The sequence below is a fragment of the Rhea americana genome, unplaced genomic scaffold, assembly GCF_003343005.1.
Source record: "Rhea americana isolate MKP2758 unplaced genomic scaffold, rheAme1 scaffold_418, whole genome shotgun sequence".
Classification (NCBI taxonomy): Eukaryota; Metazoa; Chordata; class Aves; order Rheiformes; family Rheidae; genus Rhea; species Rhea americana.
The window spans coordinates 229,597-251,352 of record NW_028186555.1 but is presented as its reverse complement, the minus strand read 5'-3'; the positions used below and the strand labels follow the sequence as shown (position 1 = coordinate 251,352).

Below are 21,756 nucleotides of genomic sequence, written 5' to 3'. Positions count from 1 at the left end.
ATGTTCCTCTCTGCCCAGCTCTCCAGCCTGTCCAGCTCTCTCTGAATGGCAGCACAGCCCTCTGGGGTATCAGCCACTCCTCCCAGCTTGGTAGCATCAGCAAACTTGCTGAGGAGGCACTCTATCCCTTCATCCAAGTCACCGATGAAGAAGTTGTGCAGGATGGGAGCCAGTACTGAGCCCTGGGGAACTCCACTAGCTACAGGCCTCCAACTAGACTCTGCACCACAGAGCTCAATCCTCTGAGCTCTGCCTTTGAGCCACTTCTCAATTCACCTCACTGGCCACTTGTCTAACTAACACTTCCTCAGATGTCTAAGAAGATGTTATGGGAGACTGTGTCAAAAACCTTTCTGAAGTCAAGGCACACAACATCCACTACTCTTCTTTCATCTACCCAGCCAGTTATGCCATCATAGAAGGCTATCAGATTGGTTAAGCGGGATTTCCCTTTGGTAAATCCATGCTGGTTACTCCTGATCACCTTCTTTTCTTCTATATGTCTGGAGATGACACTAGATGAGCTGTTCCATCCCCTTTCCAGGGATGGAGGTGAAGCTGACTGGCCTGGAGTTGCCTGGGTCCTCCTCCTTGCCCTTTCTGAAGACTGGAGTGACACTGGCTTTCTTCCATTCCTCAGGCCCCTCTCTAGCTATCTATGACCTTTCAAAGACGATGGAGACACCCGCCAGCTCCCTCAGTACCCGTGGCGTATCCCATCATGGCCCATGGATTTGTGGACATCAAGTTTGCCTAAAAGATTTCTAACCCTATTCTCCTTGACCAAAGGAAAGTGTTCCTTTCTCTAAGCATTCACCTAGGATTCATCCAGGAATCTTTCAGCATTTGTACATCTCTTGGTAAACAAGCCTTGCAAGCTGAGCAGCAAGTTCATTGCTATCTCAATCACTGACATTACTGCTTTTAAGATATACTAGGTGAACTACTCATGCAGGACTTCCTTGGCCCCTTTCAGTCATAATTACAAAGCCTACAAAACAAGAAAACTTACAGTTCTTCCTGAGAATTTATCAATGCAGTCATAGCATGCACGGCTTGTCTCATGACAAATTACAAAAACCACAGATAAAAATCTAAATATATCAAAGTTAACATTCAGGTTTTTTAACACACCCCTGTTCCTATTCTGGTTGTTGATGGAGTCCGTAACGAAGAGGTAGGCCTTGCTGTCAGCCCTATTCCTCCTCTTGAAGATGGACGTGCTGTTGGAGGCCTGTGGTTGCTGGCCATATCTGTTTCCCTCTGACCTTGCTCCTAAGAAGAAGCATAACAAGCCACTCTCTGACTTGCAGGGATTCTTACAAAGTACCAGAGGTAAACTGGGGGCAGCGGACCGCTAGCACCRGGCGCTGCCGCGCGGACAGCAACGGCACCTTTCCCTCACCGCGCTCCCAAGAGGCCGTTACGCCCGGAACGACTCTGGCGCCGGTATCCCGGAAACCGCCAGGCCATCGGCCGCGGCTCTCTGCTATCGCGAGACTCGCAAATCTCGTCCCGGCCGCCGAGGGCTGGGCAAGCGGGGAGAACGTGCTACTCTGCCACGCGCGGGGACTACGACTCCCAGAGTGCCCTGCGACGCCGACGCGTCCCGCCCCTCTGGAGCTCTGTGGCGCAGCACCTGCTGGGACATGGAGTTTACGCGCTTGCCGCCAGCTTGYCCGATGACGCCTCTTCCGGCGCGGTGGATAGCGGCTTCCGGAAGCGGCGGCGGCGGCTGAGTGGGTTGCTGTGTCAGGGCGCCTGGTCGGCCTGCTGCGTGCCGCCGCCATGGCTGGCGAGGGCGGTGTGTACCGGCTCCGCTGCTCCCTGGCGGGGCACGGGCAAGACGTGCGGGGCCTCACCAGCAGTCTTTTCCCTCAGGGCGGTTTCGTGTCCGTGTCCCGGGACCGAACCGCCCGGCTCTGGGCTCCCGGCGGGTGAGTGTCGCGCCRCGCTACGCCGCCACCGTCGCCGCGAGGTCGCGCTTCGCCCGGCCGGGCCTTCGAGGAGGGGGAGGGGGCCACGGTGCAGGTGCCCTCAGGGTCTTCTCACCCCCGGTCCTGCCCACCCCCGCTCGCTGCCCACCTGGCGGCGGCCGTTGCTTGTCGTGGCACCGCTTAGAATGGTCGGTAGGAGCCTTTTCTCCCTTTGCTGGGCAGATTTCCAGAACGTTGAATTAAATAGGAATAAAAATCTACCCCCCCTCCAAATATGCAAGAGTATTGGAAAAGAAAGGAAATATGCTCTTTTCCGTCATATTCTTGTTGCACGATGTGGTTACCAAGTGGCTCTGCCAGTTGTTCAGTTCAATTTTCAGCATGGGCAAAAGACATGGTTAAAATACTGTCAAAATACTGCTGAGCAATGTAGATATGAGATGGTGGAGATACAGATTCCTGCTGGAAGCAACAAGACATACTTACTTGCTTGTGTATAGCTTCAAATTACAGACAGTATCATGAAGTTGCCAGGCATGCATGTTCTTTCTACTGCCTTTCAGTGAAGCAGAAATAACTAGCAAATTTGCTTGAATGCTTAGATGTATTTTTATTAAGTGGATGTATGCTGCTCTAGCAAAGGTATCAGTCTCCTTTCTGCTTTAAAGATTGTGGGAATACAGTAGACAGGGTTCAGTGGATAAGCAGACTGCTGTATATATTGTTTTTGTACTTCAAATTTTAGAGGAAGGTACGTTGTCATCACTTGTTCTGTGTACCTTTAGCAGAGATGTTGTAGAATTTAGAAGAGTATCACAGTTTCCCTGCCTTTTCTAGGTTTTGGAATGTGAATGTGAAAACATGAAATGATAAAAGTTCTTTTTGAAAGGAAGCCTTTATCGTGTGGGGATGATTACCACTTCATTTTTTGTTTCCTCCCCAGTGAATGCTCTGCCTTTTTTGATCAGATCAAGATGGATAAGTAAGGGTGCTGTATGAATCAGTTACAGTCCTAATGGATTATAAATCCTTTATAGTATTGATAACTGACAGCCAGGGAATAGGTTTTGCAGTCAGTAAGCTTGTTTCTCTGTTTACATACTCTGGTATTATTAAGGTGTACTGGAATATGTACTTAAGTCTTGAGACAGCCAAGAATTTCTTATAGGTATATCGTAGCTGCGAGTACTTCTGGTCACATTAGGCATAGTGTTTGCCAGTGAGCAGGAAAAATAAAATTGAGTCCTTCCAGACTGCCACCATTGATAAATAACTGGAAGACTGTATTGCTTATTGAGCTTGGTTTTTAGAATAAATATTTCTCTTAAATTTTTGTCTTTCTAGGTCATCCATAGTTTGTTATTCAACCCACTATGAGGATAGGTATTAATTCAAGAGTTGGAATATCAAACACCTGTTATATTTCAGTGCCTCAAATAAGTACTTTCTGTCATGACTCTGAACTGATTATCATATATGTTTAGTCTTAACAGGGGTTTTACTGAAATGCACTGTATGAGTGGCCACTCAAATTTTGTATCCTGTGTGTGCATCGTACCTCCAAGTGACCTGTATCCTCGTGGGCTGATTGCAACTGGTGGCAATGATCATAATATTTGCATTTTCACAGTTGACAGCACAGCTCCTCTTTATGTCCTGAAGGGCCATAAAAACACAGGTATGTAGTAACTTTGTTTTAGACTTTGTTATGTAAAAGTTAATGTGATATGCTAGAGAGGAAAATAAGTTGAAGTCATAAAACTGAATTTTGAATTCTCTGGTATTTTAATATAGTCAACTGGTTAGTTATGGTCTGTACAGATAGGATTTTATAATCTCAGTTCATGCAGTGCTAATCAGTTGCAAGGACTTTGAAGTTTACAGTGATGGATGTATGATGCTTTCCTGTATAAACCCTGTAGGTCGTATATCATATGCTAATTTACAAGCATAGTAAAATGATGTCCATTTTGTCAAGAGCTGCAAGTTTAAGAAGCAGGTAATTTAGTTCGCTGTACAAACTATGTGTTTTGTTAAGCATGATTCTGTGTCCAAGTTGATGGAAGTGGAAAGAGTGAGCTTCCTAAGCAGAAAAACAAACTTTCAGTATTTGATTACTTAGATGTGGATCTAATATTAGTTCTTGCTCTAAATATGTAATGAAGGCTTAAAGTTCACTACAGAAATTTTCCTGCTTTTCATTCTGGTCAATGCAGCATATGATATGTTAATCCAGTATTATATACCATTCTTTCAGCAATATAATAAAATATACAGCATTTTTCATTTTAGCTTACTAAATTCTCTTTTTCTGTGAGTTGATCTAGTATTTGATACACCTTTGAATGGTCTGATTTCATAATCATAGAATGTCAAAATTAATTATTTTAAGATTTGGACTCTCTTTCTACTTCAGTAAAGAGAGTTATGGACACCAACATGAGAATATCCTGGGCTTCCAAGCAGCATCAAAAATTTAAAAGGGAAATTATTTATATTTATTTTAAACCTCTTGGCTTGCTATGAGAAAGAAAGAAAATAACATCATTATGTAGGAAGGCAAGGAATAGCTTATATGCTTGGGTGGGAAGCTGGAATGGGTGAGCTGRTAATAGAACATGTGCCGGGCTCCCTCCAGAGTTGTAAAAAGGGAGAGGATGTTCTAGAGAGTTTATATACCACCCCCACATCTAAGACTGAAATATGTAGAAATACATATTTTTTAAAATCTCTTTTTATGGTAATACACAAATACTGAAAAATATCAAGCTCAGATTCATCATAAAATCTGCTTTAGAAATGGGAAAAACTAGGGCATGAACAATTGTTTTGCTTAGAGCTAAGGCTGGAATACTATTCAGTTCTCACTGTTGCATCACAGAAGCAAGATACAGAACACCAAACTTCTCTTTTATGAAAATCAGATGGATCATGTACTCTATTCATGACTTAACTGCTTCATAAACTTATTAGTTATTACAACTGTATTAGCACTGTGTGTCTTCTGTTTTATAGCAGCCTATTACTGGAACATTTTCAGATTATTGTTTGTTAAATATATCTTTTAATTTAATCACAATTTCTTCATAACAGTATTTTGCCTTCCAAGAAGATAAGTTGAATATTTTGTTATGAAATTTTRTTCCTTGAGAGGACATAAATTAACACAATTTGACAAAATCTTGGCTTTCTGTTAATTCTACAAATAAATTGTTATGTTAATTCTTTGTCTTGACTGATTATCTGCCCTGCTTGTCAACATATTCTAATTGTAGGAGAAAACAATGAGAAATTTAAGAAAATTTTTTAAAAATATGGATTACAAAAAGATTTGAAATTCTGTGATTTAATGTGAATACATTTCTAAGCAGTGCCTTTCTAGGTTGTGGTGTGACTATAGTTTTAATTCTTCCCCAAAATCTTCAACACTATAAATATGCTGCTAATGGAAGTTAATCTGCTTAAATGAATCTGTTTAAATCGCTGGCACAAGTTTGGTGGCAATGCAGGAAACATGTGAGTATTTATTTGAACCTTCATTCCAGTTTGCAGCCTTTCCTCTGGGAAATTTGGCACGTTACTAAGTGGATCATGGGATACAACAGCCAAAGTGTGGTTGAATGACAGATGTATGATGACATTACAGGTATGAAGTTCTGCATGGGTATTAAATAAATGCTCTCATTTTTGTCGAAAAAAACAACAATGTTGGGTTTTTTGCAGGGTCACACAGCTGCTATATGGGCAGTGAAAATACTGCCTGAACAGGGATTAATGTTGACTGGTTCAGCAGACAAAACTATTAAACTGTGGAAGGCAGGCAAATGTGAAAGAACGTTCACTGGTAAATACTTTTGCAGTTGATTAATTTCACAGAGGGGGTCACATGCTCTTCTTAAAAACAAAAAAAATTAAAAAATCCTTAAGCCTCTGGTAAATTTTTTCAGTTGTTTTTCTTTCTTTTGCAAAGGACATGAAGATTGTGTGAGAGGCTTAGCTATTCTCAGTGAAATGGAATTCCTTTCCTGTGCTAATGATGCTAGTGTCCGAAGATGGCAGATCTCCGGCGAGTGCCTGCAGGTGTATTATGGACATACGAATTATATATACAGCATATCTGTCTTCCCTCAGTGTGAAGGTAGGGTTGTTTTTGTGACTATGACCCAACATTCTTCCAAAATAAAACAGCGAGGTTGATATTCAGTAGTTCTGCAGTTCTTCTGTGAAGCCGCCATAACAAAAGAACTTGGATGGCATTTCATTTACTTCATTCATTTTTGTTTTCCTTCACTTTTTGCTTCTTCCTTTTACGTAAGTAATAAAAATGTTTGTGATTGAATCAAATCCTGTCTCTGACAGAATTGAACTGACAGTAGATGAGATAAAAGGTCCTGAGTCAGGCCTAATTATAAGGCTCTAGCTTTAATTAGAAGTAAAACTTCTGCTTTCTTGAAGCAACAGGGAAACTATTGTCTATATTGTCATCTGCATATTGGCAGTGTAGCAGAGTAATGGGATGGTACACATGACATTTTGAGATAATGTAAATTCAGGTATTTCCACAGAAAGTTTTCAAAATACATAATAAATCATAGAATTGGTAAGGTTGGAAAGTACCTCTGGAGATCATCTAGTCCAACCCCCCCTGCTCAGCAGGGTCACCTAGAGCATGTTAGACAGAGTTGCATCCAGGTGGGCTTTGAATATCTCCAGAGGAGGGGACTCTGCAACCTCTCTGGGCAATCTGTTCCAGTGCTAGTTTGGATTAAGGGTTTTATGTATATGGGTTTATTTTCATTTTTCATCTTAGCATACTAAATTCTCTTTTTCTGTGAGTTGATCTAGTATTTGATACACCAATGAATGGTCTACTCTCATAATCATAGAATGTCAAAATTAATTATTTTAAGTTTTGGACTCTGTAATAGAGAGTTATGGACACCAACATGAGAATATCCTGGGCTTCCAAGGAGCATCAAAGCGTCTGAAGTTTTGAGATTTAGAGCTTCAAAACTAACTGTTACAGATTGCAGAAGATGTGTGCCACAAAGATCACTGACTTGGCACGAGACACTTGCGTATTCGTTCATTAAGTGAATGAAGGTATATTAATGGATGTGAAGGTCACAAATTCTTCTATCTTAAAGCTGTCAAAGAGGAGATGCTAGAAGTTAGACTTTTGAGTGCTTTATGTATACTTCCTGAAAAAGCAGAAGATACTCTGCTCAGAGATTTAAAAGAACTGTGAAACTCTGGAAATACAGGGTAAGATAAAACTGTGATAGTCTCAAAATTACTCTTAAGTTTTTTGTTTACATCCTTGAAAGGAGGACAGAATCTTTTGTCTGCCATGAGAATAATTTCATTCCCTCTCTGGCTGATCAGTCCACAATTTATGCACCTGATTTCTTTGGTGAAGAGAAATATGCATGAAATTTGCTTTCTTATAACTCTCTTCTTGTGACGGGGAGATCTGTTAAAATATAAAAAGCTTCCTTTTACTCTTAATTGTTAAATACACTGTTGTAGGAATCCATCTTGTATCACAGTATACTAAATATACATATAGCTTTAAACTCTTCTGTTTTTTCTTCCTTTTTAGATTTTGTAACTACTGGTGAGGATAGATCTCTTAGAATCTGGAAGCAAGGGGAATGTGCTCAAACAATCAGACTCCCAGCTCAGTCTGTTTGGTGCTGCTGTGTGTTAGACAATGGTGACATCGTAGTTGGTGCAAGGTATCCTGGTGTTACTCTATCACTGTATTTGTAGATCTAAAATTGGAGAACCCTTGTTGAAGTTGTTTTCGTTGTTTTGGATGTCAGAATTAATTCTATATTAAAAAATAAGCCATCAAGGTGGGAGAAGGTTAATTTAAGTATGTTCTTCCATACTTTAGAAAATTCAGATTATTTTTTTCCATGTAGATTGCAGCAGTAAAGAGTGTGTGCTTTGGGTATGTGCCTAACAATTGAATGCAATGCTATGGGTAGGTTTATAGGTACTGTAACAACCTATTTGATAAGTGTAGCCTACCATATAAAATTATACTGCAGATACAGCTTCAAGTTAAGCAGTTAATTCCTCTTATAGGCTGATTTCAGCATGAGAGCTGGATTCTATGTATAAAATAATTTGGAGATTTATTAGAAATAAAGACATTTTCTTATGACATAGAAGACATTATTAGAATGCTTGTAAAATTTTTGATACTTAAATGTTTTCTATCTGCTCAGTGATGGAATCATAAGAGTGTTTACAGAGTCTTTGGAACGTACAGCAAGTGCTGAGGAGATTGAAGCTTTTGAAAATGAGCTTTCTCAAGCATCAATTGACCCTAAAACTGGTGATTTAGGAGATATTAACGCTGATGACCTTCCAGGAAGAGAACATCTTAAGGATCCTGGTAAGTTATTTCACTTCTGTTATATTATAAATATCTCCAAATATTGGTTCTGAGGCATTGAAACTTTTAGCATCATCTAAAATTAAGAAGACTCTGATCTATTTTTCTAGTGTTGCTGAAGAAAACAGCTTAATTTTGCTCTGCTGTTATTTCATTGATTCTTTTGGAAACTATACTAGTTTAACTACATACCAGTAGTAGACTTATATGGTGAAAAATACTTCTCTTACGAGATATAAAAAAAAAATAGTTTAAGATGCTACAATATGTTGAGGATGTGTTTTGGATCTGTCATGCCAACAATACAAGAGAAATTCATATGATTTGTGAATGACTATTAAATGTGGAAATTTTTTACTAAAAAAGACAATTATATGTGGTGATTTTTTTTCCCCATCTCTACTTTAACTTTCATCTATAAAAACAGTTTGTCTTGATTGCCTGAATGTACTTCTTACAAGTATTCAGGACATTACTAGGAATACAGAAGAAGCAGTGTTAGCTAAGACTATTCCTAGTAACTAGTTAGAAAAAATATATTTTTTTTTCTATTTAGAAAAATATTTTTTCCCAGGGTAACCAGTGACCTCAGCCCTTGACTCTGATCACCAAGTACTGTAAATTGCCAGTCATCTTTCTAACAGTTGAATGAAGTTTCTCATCTTATTAGACCATAGGAGATTATCACCTGTCGTAATGAATGAACTTTTAAAACGATGAACTTTTCGAATACTTGACTTGAGGATTAGTTTTACATCATAGTCTGGTGGCAGATGCCAGTATAGTAATTGTAGAATGGTATTTTCAGGATTTCTGTTACTTTTATGGCAACATAGTATATTTTTTTCTGTGCTGTTACTTTGAATCTTCTTGAACTATATTTTCCTCTTTAAATCTGGGTGCTACTTGAAGACATTTTCCCCCCTAAAATAAATTTTATTCTTAAATTTCTTAACACTTTCAAACACTTCTGTCTACAGGAACAAGAGATGGACAGACACGTCTCATTAAAGATAATGGAAAAGTTGAAGCCTATCAGTGGAGTGTTAGTGAAGGAAGATGGATAAAGATTGGTGATGTTGTTGGTTCCTCTGGAGCCACACAGCAAACATCTGGAAAGGTTTTATTTGAAGGAAAGGTAGGCAAACTTTTGTGTATTTTACTCTCTTGAAGTAAAATGCGTAATTGCACATTCAAAAAATGTTGTTCCAGCTTTTGTGTACATAAAATATAAAGTAGAAAACAGAGATTTGTTAGTAATCTTTTTGTATATCTTTGGGCTGCTAAAACTGAGATTGCTAGCTTCAGCACTACATGAGAAATGTGTTTTGTAAAACAAGCTAGACAACATAGACAAATTATTTTGCAGAAAGGTAAACTATTAGCTAGCAGAGGAAGGACCAAGTTCTCTAATATTTATTGCTAATACCTTGAAAAATTACTTTTAACTTCTTTTCCAAAGAGAGTGAGTCTTATATTAGTTATATAAATGATGTATTAGTTACCAGATTTCTCCTTAGCTTTTGAACTGAAAGACAGATAATAACTTTAAAGATAGCCGTGTCCTTTACTGAAATTTACATAAAGAAAAGTGTGTATCGAGTGCCACCGCTAAAAGAAAGGTGTTCAGGTCATAATGGTATTTTATTTAGTATGCTTCAACAAAACCTCAGTGCTTCGTTCTTTTTTAGTATTAGAAGCATACTTCCACGCCTGAATTTTTTTGAGGCATCCGACTAGCCTTGTACCTAGAGAGCTATATCCAATGCCTGAATTACTTTTCAATACATTTCCATATGTAGATTAGCAGAATCTGTTGTCATAGCCTACTCCTCCTTGAGATTCTAGAAAACACATGATGTGGTTTAAGTATTTTAGACTTGCAGTCCACAAATGAGAATATTATTGATACAAGCTGCAAATGACAGTATAAAAGCCCCAGGGCTGAGATTACGAACTTCAGCCTACATTGTATACATCTGTATACAAAATGTAATTACAAGTTTCTCATTTGCTTGTATATTTATTCTGCTCAAAGGAATATGACTATGTTTTCACTATTGATGTAAATGAAAGTGGGCCTTCCTACAAACTGCCATATAACATCACTGATGATCCTTGGCTGACCGCATACAACTTCCTGCAAAAGAATGATCTAAATCCTATGTTTCTGGATCAGGTGGCAAAATTTATTGTGGACAACACTAAAGGGCAAACACTGGTGAATACAACCACTCAGTTTTCAGATCCTTTCACAGGTAAAAATTTAAACATCCTTGTGCACAACTAAAGACGTTAACTACCAAGGAGATAAAGATGTGTATTTTAAATATTCGTGTTTTGCTCTAATATAATAATTACACTTAATTTTTTTCTATAAATATATTTCTTCAAAGGTATGTGATGCAAACTTATCAGAATAATGTAAAGTGTTTCTACACTATAGTGCCAGTATAAGCCTATTATTTATATATTAACCTAGCAGAGGAGGTCACTTCACAAGGAGACTTCGATGTCCTCGCTTGTGTACTTTATTATTGTACTTTTTATTTCATGTCCTCAAATTGTTGAGGAAAGGCATGGGTAGATTTCACAAGAAAAATGTGGAAGCTTGTTAAGTCTTAAAGTATTTGTCAGAACAAATCTTCAACAAAATATTAATCAAGCTTGTTGTATCTTTCAGTGTATTCTTTCTTTTCTGATTGGTAGTATTGGGAGAAAACCCCTTCTTGTATTAGTCTCCTAGTGGCCAGAGGCTGTTATGGGGATGAATAAAATATAAAAATTTAACTAGAGAATGGACTGAAATTAAGCTGAGTGAAATACATAAGTGACCCTTCTGTAGGCAGGAAAGGGAAATTGTAACCATGTTAATTACTCAGAAACTGAAGCATGTTAATCGATTAAACATTACGTTACAAAATAAACCACTCTTACTTCAACCATCTTCACAGCATTTAAATTTGGAATGAACTCTCCATGAAAATGATTCTGAGCTAAATGGTTTTCTTGCAAGGACTAGAAATGAACAAACAGACTGTTATCAGGTTGAGATATAACTGTGGTCAAATGAACTTATGCACATACAGAATTACACAGAATCACAGAATAGTTGAGGTTGGAAAAGACCTCCAGAGACCATCTAGTCCAATTCCTCTACTCTACCAGGGTCAGCAGCAGCAGGTCCCTCAGGATCATGTCAGTCAGTTTTTGAATATCTGCAAGGATGGAGACTGAACAACCTCTCTGGAAAACCTATTGCAGTGCTCTGTCACCCTCACAATGAAGATTTTCCTCGTGTTCAAATGGAACTTGCTTTGTTTCAGTTCGTGCCCATTGCTGCTCATCCTGTCACTGGGCACCACTGAAAAAAATCTGGCCCCATCCCCTTGCATTTACCCTTCAGATATTTATACGCATTGATAAGATCCTCCTTCAGTCTTCTCTTCTCCAGACTAAACAGACCCAACTCTCTCAGCCTTTCCCCATAAGAGAAATACACTAGTCCGTTAATCATCTTAATCACCCTTTGCTGAACTTTCTGTAGTAGCTCCACCTCTCTTTTCCTGCRGAGCCCAGAATTGCACACAGTACTTCAGATGTGGCCTCACCAGGGCTGATTAGAGAGAAAGGATGCAATCACTCAACCTGCTGGCAATGCTCTTCCTGGTGCAGCCCACTGGTATGTGGCTTTCTTGGCTACAAGGGCAAATTGCTAGCGCTGATCCTAATCTTCTGAGCTCTGCCATTCAGCCAGTTCTTGGTCCACCTCTGTGTCTGGTTATCTAGTACATACATCCTCAGCTTGCCTATGTGGATATTATGGGAGACATTGTCAAAAGTCAAGATGGGCAACATCCATTTCTCTCCCCTCATCTCTCCAACCAGGTACTCCATTATAGATGGCTCTCAGGCTATACCTCTGATTTAGCTGTGACTAAACATAACATTTATGCTTCAAAAAACAAAGATCTTATCCCAGAGTAAATAGGAGGAATTTTGTTTCGGGGTCAAGGGAGAGGATCAGCTATGTCTTAACAGTACACCATGAGACATATTTGATGTCTTGCTTTGTTTTGAGTTATTTCCACTTGAAAAGTGATGATATAGTACTAACACATAGCTATAGTAGTCATTGCTTGTCTTACTGTTTTTCTAGGTGCTGGACGTTATGTTCCAGGCTCTTCATCTGGACCAAATGCAGTACCTGCAGCAGATCCGTTTACAGGTATTGCATAATTTTTACTCTTTATTGCAGTATATCTTTCAGGAATTTAAAGGTGTATATTTCATGTTCAGTTCCAATCAGTGTTCAACTCCATGCTGATCCTTTCTGTCCTCCATTTGGGGSAGCACTGTCACACAGACTGACTAGGTGGACTCCACAGCTGAGACACTTAAATGTAAAAAGTGACAAGGCATGTCTGGATTTCATGTAGAAGAGGAGGGCTCCTCTGCTGCCTGGTCTAACTCACATCATTCTGTTTGTTTTCTACACTGTACTAATGCTCCAACAACACAAGAAGGTGGTTTTAACCCTCATGCTTACCAAACTCTCCCATACATGACTAACTCAGGATTGGATATTTTCACAGAACTACTCGCTTTTTTTTTCTTATGGCCTGATCTTTATTGTAGTAAATTAACACTTTAAAATATGATAAATTGTGCAGTGATTTCACTTAGGAGGAKGAAGAACCAATTACAGGTATGAGGATAAAGTAATCAGGTGTTTGAGGAAGAAAGCGGTTTGCATTTTCTTTAAGCTTATGCCTGAGAGAAACCTGGATGTATTTATCATGCCATGATCATAGAAATATAAAATAATTTAGATTGGAAGGTACCTCCAAAAGCCATTTAGTCCAACCCCCTGCTCAAGGCAGGTCTAAATAGATCACGTTGCTCAGGGAGTTGTCCATTCTAGTCTTCAACACTTCTAAGGGTGGAGATCTCTCAACCTGCCTGGGCAACTTTTTCTAGTATTTTACCTCCTCATTTTGTATTTGTGTGTGTGTGCCTTTTTTTAACTTCTCATATCTAGTTGAAATTTTGGATATTTCTACTTGTACCTATTGCCTCTCTTTCTATCACTACACTCTGAGAAGAGTTTTCACTGTATCCCGTGATCAGGTAGTTGGAGACATCRGTGTCTACAGTTTACCTTCTTCAGGCTAAACAAACTCCATTGTCTTAACATCTCCCTGTACTTCCTGTGCCTCAGCCCTTTGACCATCTTGGTGGCAACCTCTGAGTTTACTCCAGTACATCAATTTGTGTCCTGTATTGGAGAATGCAAAACTGCACTCCATGTGTAGTCTCACCAGTGGCAAGCAGCAGGGCAGGATYGCTTCTTCAGACCTGCAGGCTGCACTTATGCTAATGTGGCCCAGGATGTGAAACGTCTTTGCTGCCTCCCATCAGCCCATTTCTCCAGCATGTCCATGTCCCTCTGAAGAGCTGCTCAGTCCTGGTGCACTGACTGCTCCCACTGATCTGCTGGCCCCCACTAAATTGCTGGGAATGTATTCTGTGCTGTCATGGAGATTATTAAGGAGGACATTAAAGAATATTAATCCCAGTACTGATCCCTGAGGTATGCGTTAGCTATTGGCTCAGAGGGGAATTTCTTAGGGGTGACCTTCTGCTGGGAGCATAGTTCTCCTTGGGACTGTTAACTTTTTGACGTGCTAAAAGGACAGAGGCATCTAATAAGATCTACTTTGAGCAGAGGGTAGGAGCAGATGACTTCTAGAGGTCCCTTTCACCTTAATTTTATGATTCTAACCTGTCCCTGGTATAACAAGTTCAAAGTCTTCCTCACTAGGTTAGCAAGCTTGTTTGCAGACACTTCTGCCCTGCTTTTTCAGACTTAACCCATCATTGCTCAGTAGCCCTTGCTTCTCAAAGAGGGTTCTGTAGTCAAAGAAGCCAAAGTCCTACCTGTGAAACCAGTCATGTGCTGACCTGGTTGATAAGTTCACTTCTACCCAAATACTTCCACTTCTTGGCAGGATCAAGAAAACACCACCTGGGCCCTTCACCCTTGTCCCTAGAGCTCTGTAGTTATTCTTGATGCTCTCTTCACTGGTCCTATCATTGGTGTCCAAGGGGAAGATCAGCAGCAGGTAATGGTCTGAGGGCCAGACATACCTCAGCAGTCTCTCTGCAAGATCTTGAATCCAGACAAACAACAAAGCTCTCAAGATGTCAGGTCAGAGAAAGGGTGCCTCCGTATGTTTCAGGAAGGAGCAACCTTTCCCCTTCGTGCACCTCAGCAGGCTGTGATGCATCCTCTTGATTTGATGGGTCTTGTTTGCACTCACCTGTTCTTAGGGGATGCTGTGCCTATCCTAACATTTCTGATCTACAGGTGGAGCAGGAAACTTCCTCTGTTGCCAGAAAGAGTTCCCTATCTGTACCTTTTTGATCATGGTCTACTTGTCCCTCCTTCCTCGATTTCTGTGGCATTGTCTCTGTTTTCCACGGATTTTCTACAAAGACTCTGTCGATCCTCTCATCATCCCTCGTGATGGTGCACAAACCGCTCACCTCTCCCAGCAGCTCTTTCACCTGCCAGCTTGGCCTGTGGAAGAGGCCACTGGTGCTCCAGGTGAAGGARGAGCCCAGACCCTTTTCCTACCCTCAGGCCTCTGCCCCTGGAGCTTTGCTTGGGTCAAGGCCTCTGCTGTGCAATGCTAGAATGCCTCCCAACCATGATTTGCTTGTTTTGTGAATGCTATGACCATCACCTGCATGACCCTTACAGATACATGTAGATATAATCCTTACATTTCAGAAAGTGTTGAAGACTTCTTTATGATTCTGTTAATGAAAAACAACACCTTTAATATTTACTAGTTTTGAAACAAAACTAAATTTATTTATAAGGGATTTATTTGCTTACCTGTGGTGGCATTTAAAAAGCCTAATCTCCATTCAGGTGCTGGTCGTTATGTTCCTGGTTCTACATCAAATGCGGTAGCTTCAGTGGATAAAGCTGATCTGTATACAGGTAAGCGATGTGGCCTGCAAACAAAAAAGATACTTTTTTTTTTTTGCTTTGACACGGATTATTTTTCTTTAGATATAGCTTTTATATTAGTAGAATTTAATAATTAAAATAATAAGTGAATCGTTAATCCTCTGGAAATTATTTAGAAAATACAGGGAAGGAAGCCTTTTTACAAGCGAGAATATTGCACTACGTGTATGCATTTTAGGTAGAATCTTGCTCTTTGAAATATATGACGGTAGTCTGCTTTTGAAAGATTTTTCAGTTTGCTACCAGTGATGTTATTGTTTAGAGAAATTAACATATGCAATGTAAGTGGAAAGTACAAAGTGTGAGACTAAATCATCTGTGACTCTGGAAGATCATAGTTCATGAATCAAAACTCTTCCATTATTACTCTCTTCTGAAGAGATCTTAAGCTAATATTGCATGTGATGTAAGCATTCACATACATTTGGTGGTATCTGTAGATCTTCCAGTATATGAAAACTGCTGATCAAAAGATAAGATTTTGAGGAGATAAGATTTTTCTGAATGATAGCCAGTAAGATGTACTTATTGGTACTGTTCTGTGTTTTGGTACACTATTGAACTTGTCATGTTTCCTTTATGTAGGAATGGGTGCCTACCAATCAGCTGCAGCTAAAACAGAAAATATTTATTTTCCTAAAAAGGAGGCTGTCACCTTTGATCAGGCAAATCCTACACAGATACTGGGTCAGTGTTTTAACTTTGAGGTTGGCTTTATTTTTGATCTGCTTGAAATGATAACTTCATTTTTAATCTTCCAAAAGGCTAACTGATGTCTCATAACTTTCCTACTCTTTCTCAGTTTTGCACTTTAAAATCAGATTCATCATTTTTATGGTTGATGTAGTTGAAGGCATAGGAGTAAATTTGACAGGACCTTTAGAGACTATATAATGTACTCCATCTTGCCCACACTTACACTTGCTTTTGTTTGGCATTTTACTTACAAAGCTAGTACGTAAACTTAGCAGTTTAAGACTACTTTTTTCTCCAGGCTGCTGGATATGCAGGTTATGAGCAATCCCTTTCTGGTTGCTGCCGAAAATTTCAGTTTACCAGATAGGCATACAATGTAATCTATGACATGTTAAAGTGTTCACAGTTTCATAGCTTGTTCCTTCTAGATCTAGAAGTTTTTCATAGTAAGGAAAAGAAAACTCTCTGCCTTATTTACTAATAATTTGCAGTAGATAAACATTCAGTATTTCCTGATTCTGTTTCATTTTTCTTCCTGTGATATATTATTTTGGTGACTATTACTGTTGGTTTGTTTTCCCTTTTTTTCCCATTGCTCATTTCTATCTCTTCCTCTGTATTTTCTTTAAATCTTCCACAGAATCCCTACCCTATTTATCTTCAGTTTATTTCAGTCTGTTTTTGTGGCATGCCATAGTATATTTGAGTTCTGTAAAAACTAGTTCATATTCATACTATAGAAAAGGTATTACCTCTTTTAAAAATACCAGTTGGAGTCTTCAGTCAGCCCCTTTTTATTGCCCTGCATTCTTTTTACACACTAATGTTTGTTCATGGAGACTACAAGAGATTTACAGACTAGACTCTTTTATGGAGGTTATCGCTAGTAAATAGCTCTAGCTTCCTCCTACTTTTCCGTGGGCTTTTAGAGCAAACTATTGTCTAAAACTTCCTAAGAGGAAGAACTGCAAGACTGGTTGGCTTTCATTCTGCTATGTTACAGCAAAGCAGAGACCTTTACTTCTGAAAATGCACTGCATTTAGGGTTTTTTTTTCAGTATTCTTGAATGATAACCTTACTAGACACAAGAACATAATGGTTTTCTCTTTGGTTTTGAAACCTAGAATCTGAAAACTAGGTTTACTATGTTTCGTACAGTCTTGTAACAGTGCATGGTTAAATACATTTGTAAATACTAAGGCTGGACTGGACTAGATTTATTAGCTATTTCTTTCAAGGTTTTTTCATAATAAGCCCTCTGTTATTTTTTATTTATACTATAAATATCATAAGGGCATACTAGTATGAATAATACTGTCTGGTGATGTTTTTATTGATATGGTTGTCATCAGTTCTGGAAGAACGATGAATGGCAGGTGCTAATCCTAGATCTTTTCTGAGTATAATACAACATTAATGCTTAGAAACTTTTCTTTTTAAGCTGCATTCAAATTTGAATGCCGGACCCTGAGCAATCATAGTTTGTTTATGATATTTCAATCAAAATAAGAACAGTTTGACTCTTGAGTTACATAATCTCTTTTTTATTTTGTTTCACTAATAATAGACAAGAATAAAGGGGAATCACAGTTCAGTTATACACGCCTAATGCTCTTGTGATTCTTTTCTGCATCTTTGCATRCATGTCAGCTTAGAGATGAATTCTGAATCCTTATTTTATAGTGGCAATCATTTTGATGATTAAAATTTTAGGAACAGGATGAAGGAGGGAAAAATAGTATTTTAATATTTAAAATAAAAAAAATATACAAAATACAATTATAGCAGTTATGACTTATTCATAAAATGCTTTGTAGTATATTTAAAATTATTTCAGGTGTAAAATTAAAATATCAGAGAACTTTGCCTTTTCTGCTGTTCATATAGGCAAACTAAAGGAACTTAATGGAAGTGCATCTGAAGAACAAAAGCTTACAGAAGATGACTTGATAATCCTCGAAAAGATACTGTTTGCAATATGTAATGCCTCCGGGGAAACACCTACAGCACAACAACTTCAGACTTTATGGAAAGCAGTAAACTGGCCAGAAGGTAAACATTTGCAATTATTTTTTTTTTTGTATGGTCATGTCATCAACACTTCACAAACTAGATCTCTGTTATGCTGGGCATTAAACAGTCTTGTCATGAAGAGTTTAAAACCCAAATAGAAGCCAGAAAATGACACATAGGCTCTAATACCACTACACAAGGAGACAGTGCTGGTCATCAGAAGGGGCAGTGGCATAAACTACAGAATCAGAAATAGGTAGTCAGATTTTGTTGCTGGAGCAACAGTAGAGATGAAGGAGGAACTTGACAGAAAAAAGTCATAGTCTTCCAAAAAGAACCGTGAGACTTGTTTAGAAGTAGAACAAAAGTGTGAGACTGGTGTCCATAAGTTGTTACCAAATGAAAGATGAGAATATGGAGATATGTTATGAAAGCTATTGAAGAAAGATAACTCATGTTTTATATGGTAGAAGAGGATTGGTTATTGAAAGGGTTGGTTATTATGCAGCCAGAACTGCTTTGGTGAAATGATACTTTCAATGGAGGTAAGTAGAGGTAATGTGATTTCATTTGATAAATATGTCAAACCCCAAAAGGTTGTTGCTCATACGTTGTTGTAACACATAAATATATGTTGCTCATAAGATGTTCCTGTAAGTATATAGACCAGAAAGACTTTATCTTGGCTGTTACTTGCACATTCTGAAAAAACTGGATACACTGCATATGTAGATATGTTAATTTGCAGTTTAGAACAAACTGTTTTCTTAAATTTGTGGCTAAAAGCTTACAAACAGGAAGTTTTTCTTTAATTAAAAAATGCTGTTCATTGCATAAAATCACTTAAAATTACTCTGTGGAGCTAGCAGCTGATCATGGCTAATGTCTTTGGAGTTTTTCTATTGTACATTGTTTATTTTGAAGATGCTGTATATCTGTGGAAAAACTGCTCAGTGAGTAGCTGAGCAGATTCAGATTTTCTGATTTGATTATAAAGTTGAGATACTGATGAAAGACTCAAGAAGCAGATATATTTGAAATTAAGCAAGTCTTAAAGTGAGATTTCCAATTAAGAATATCCTTTTTTTTTTTCCTAGAGATCATATCTCAGAGAGTTGAAGCTCTCTTTAACAAAAAAAAACAAAACAAGACAAAAAACAGTTTATTTATTGTCTAGGTCTAGAAGACCTAGAATGAGGGGAAAGATAGTGCTGATTGTAGGGGTATTCTGTCACTGAAAAGCTTTTAAGAAGCCTTTTTGGATTAGTTACCTTGAATATTTTGTCTTACCTTCAGCTTTACTAACCAGAGCTTTTCGAAAAGATTTTTGAAAAGCACTGTATCTGTCTTAGGTTAAGGAGCATATTTGTGTGATTAACTGAAGTGTTTATAGAACAGATTTTGTCAAAATTTATCTTTGGGAATTTCCAACATCTTAGTGGTATGTCTGAAACTCTTTCTGTATAAAACTGTTAATGCCTGTTTTCCAAAATTTACAAAAGCTTACAAATCTATATATCTGAAAGAAACTTGCCAGCGTGTTTGCACGTAATTCAATAGTAATACTAAAACATATTTTTTTTTATTCTTTAGATATTGTCTTTCCAGCTCTAGACATTCTTAGATTGTCTATCAGGCATCCCACTGTGAATGAGAACTTCTGCGGTGAAAAGGATCGTGTACAATTTATCGTCCTTCTCCTTAAATTTTTGAACCCTAAAGGAAAGCAAGCAAATCAGCTGTTGGCACTTAGAGCTCTTTGCAATTGTTTTGTCAGCCAGGCAGGCCAGAAGCTCATGATGCAGCAGAGGGATGAAATAATGACACAAGCAATAGAACTGAAATCAGGCAGTAATAAGAACATTCATATTGCACTTGCCACACTAACATTGAACTATGCTGTTTGTTTACATAAAGTCAACAACATTGAGGGCAAAGCTCAATGTTTATCAGTAATCAGCACAGTTATGGAAGTTGTTCAAGATCTTGAAGCCATTTTTAGACTGCTTGTGGCTCTTGGGACACTGATCAGTGATGATACAAATGCTGTGCAATTAGCCAAGTCTCTGGGAGTTGACTCTCAAATAAAAAAGTATGCCTCTGTATCAGAACCAACTAAAGTAAGTGAATGCTGTAGGTTTGTTCTTAATCTGCTGTAATTGCTTTGTTAGCATTTGGGGGAGACAGTGTATGCAGGAAAAAAAAAAGATGTTTTTGAGTATTTGATGTGACACTATAATTAAGAAAATACTGTGGGTGAACTAAAAACTTGATAATTTGTCAGGAGCAGCACAGCAAATAAAACTTTTTACACCGATTGTCATGTGACTGCTTCTCTGAAGTCTACAGTGCATAGGATCTTTGCAAGAGATCCTTCTGGAATAGCTCAGAAGATCAAAATAAATAAATAAGAAGTCTAGCCATCTGAATGCTTAAAGGTAATGTGGATGAAAACCTAGGAAATGGCTGTGATTCAGTGACTGCCAACCAAAAAAAAAAAAAAAGAATAGGATGCGAAACAGAAGCTTCAGCAGAATGACTGCTTCTAAACTGTGCTGTTTGTCTGCAGAGAAGGCCCCTGAGAGCTTTTAAATTCAATAGCATTCTTTAGAAGTTTGTTAATCTTGGTTAATGTTAACTGTTGTCAAATATACTAGTAAAGACATCAAATTTACTTAATTTTCCATCGGGTTTTTTCCCAATTTTTTTCTTAATTGTTTTGCTGCTGTCAGTTTGTGCAGTTTGTACTGCAGCAATTTCTAATCTCAAGCTTGGTGAATTACTAAAAGGCAGGCTCTTTACCGTATACTTCTGGTGCTTCAATGATAAGTTAGTGTCTCTTGTAGTTTGTAAAATGGCTTAAACATCCACTCCTAGAACAACTTCTACATGATCTTAACTTAATGCACCGGAGTAGTGTATTAGTTACTTTAGAATAAGACTTCTGCTGTTATGTTGTAAAATACTGGATTGTATTTCCAGAGTACAGGAATTTTTTAAAAAAATGATCTCGGAGAGTGTGAGAGAAAAACTCTAGATGCAGAGGATGGATCAAACAGCACAAAGTGCAGAAATGCAAAGTCAAATTTTAAGAAGTAGCTTTAACATAATGCCGGTAGTGATTTTGAAAAGGGAAAATAATGTTTTACAGCTAGTCCCGCAGATCCAATATGCTAAACTCAAAGGGGAGGTATTGCTTCCTACTAGTCATTTTAGCTAAAACTGCTTACAAATTTAGGAAGGCTCCTGTGTGCTGTTTGACTTTCCCATAAGTAAGTGGCTTGTGAAGCTCTTTGCAAGTGTTACTCTCTTGCTTTGAATTAAAGTGAGAAAGTACAAGCTAAGGATGAACATTTCCATGGTCAGCGTGTCTAAGAGAAAGTTTTTTTAAAAAAAATTTCAAATTTTCACTGGACTGATATAATGGAAAGCATGGAAAAACGGGCAAGCTTTTTTCACACATGAGCTTTTTCTTCATTTTGATATCTGTATCTGCTGCCTCATCTGTGCCAGGCACAGACTTGGTAACAAAGCGTGCTAACTTTTTTTTTTCTTTTTTTCCCTAATATCAACTGAGATAGTTTATATAAATTATTACATTACTTCCGGCAAACCTTGTTCTCAAATCCATACACATATTTTGATCCTTAGTTACAGCACT

The 21,756-nt window shown here is 38.2% G+C and overlaps 2 protein-coding genes across 5 annotated transcripts in view; one reads left to right on the top strand and one right to left on the bottom strand.

Moving 5' to 3' along the window:
• The window catches only part of IFT74 (intraflagellar transport 74), a 42,634-nt gene extending 40,829 nt beyond the window's left edge, over nt 1-1,805 (bottom strand). For 2 of the 4 annotated variants that reach the window (XM_085314958.1, XM_085314959.1), the window contains exon 1: nt 1,135-1,497. In XM_085314958.1, coding sequence (XP_085171084.1) covers nt 1,135-1,251 — 117 coding nt within the window. In that variant the 5' untranslated portion in view covers nt 1,252-1,497. Of the gene's footprint in view, nt 1-1,134; nt 1,498-1,681 lie in introns of those variants that run through there. The other 2 variants (XM_085314960.1, XM_085314957.1) reach the window with 2 other exon arrangements.
• On the top strand, nt 1,789-20,413 carry PLAA (phospholipase A2 activating protein). Its single transcript, XM_085314956.1, has 14 exons — nt 1,789-1,937; nt 3,422-3,615; nt 5,483-5,583; nt 5,661-5,781; nt 5,908-6,075; nt 7,540-7,675; nt 8,174-8,343; nt 9,324-9,481; nt 10,382-10,601; nt 12,503-12,571; nt 15,284-15,355; nt 15,971-16,072; nt 17,970-18,134; nt 19,689-20,413. The coding sequence occupies exons 1-14, from the start codon at nt 1,789-1,791 to the stop codon at nt 20,252-20,254; spliced, it is 2,391 nt and encodes a 796-aa protein (XP_085171082.1). The 3' UTR covers nt 20,255-20,413.
• Nucleotides 20,414-21,756: the final 1,343 nt, after the last annotated feature.

What these genes read in the sequence shown, in the direction of transcription:
- PLAA (XM_085314956.1), top strand. Translation starts at nt 1,789, where the DNA reads ATGGCTGGCGAGGGCGGTGTGTACCGGCTCCGCTGCTCCCTGGCGGGG. An exon ending in CGGCTCTGGGCTCCCGGCGG is followed by an intron (nt 1,938 to 3,421) that starts GTGAGTGTCGCG and finishes ATATATGTTTAG; the next exon opens with TCTTAACAGGGGTTTTACTG. An exon ending in GATGTATGATGACATTACAG is followed by an intron (nt 5,584 to 5,660) that starts GTATGAAGTTCT and finishes GGTTTTTTGCAG; the next exon opens with GGTCACACAGCTGCTATATG.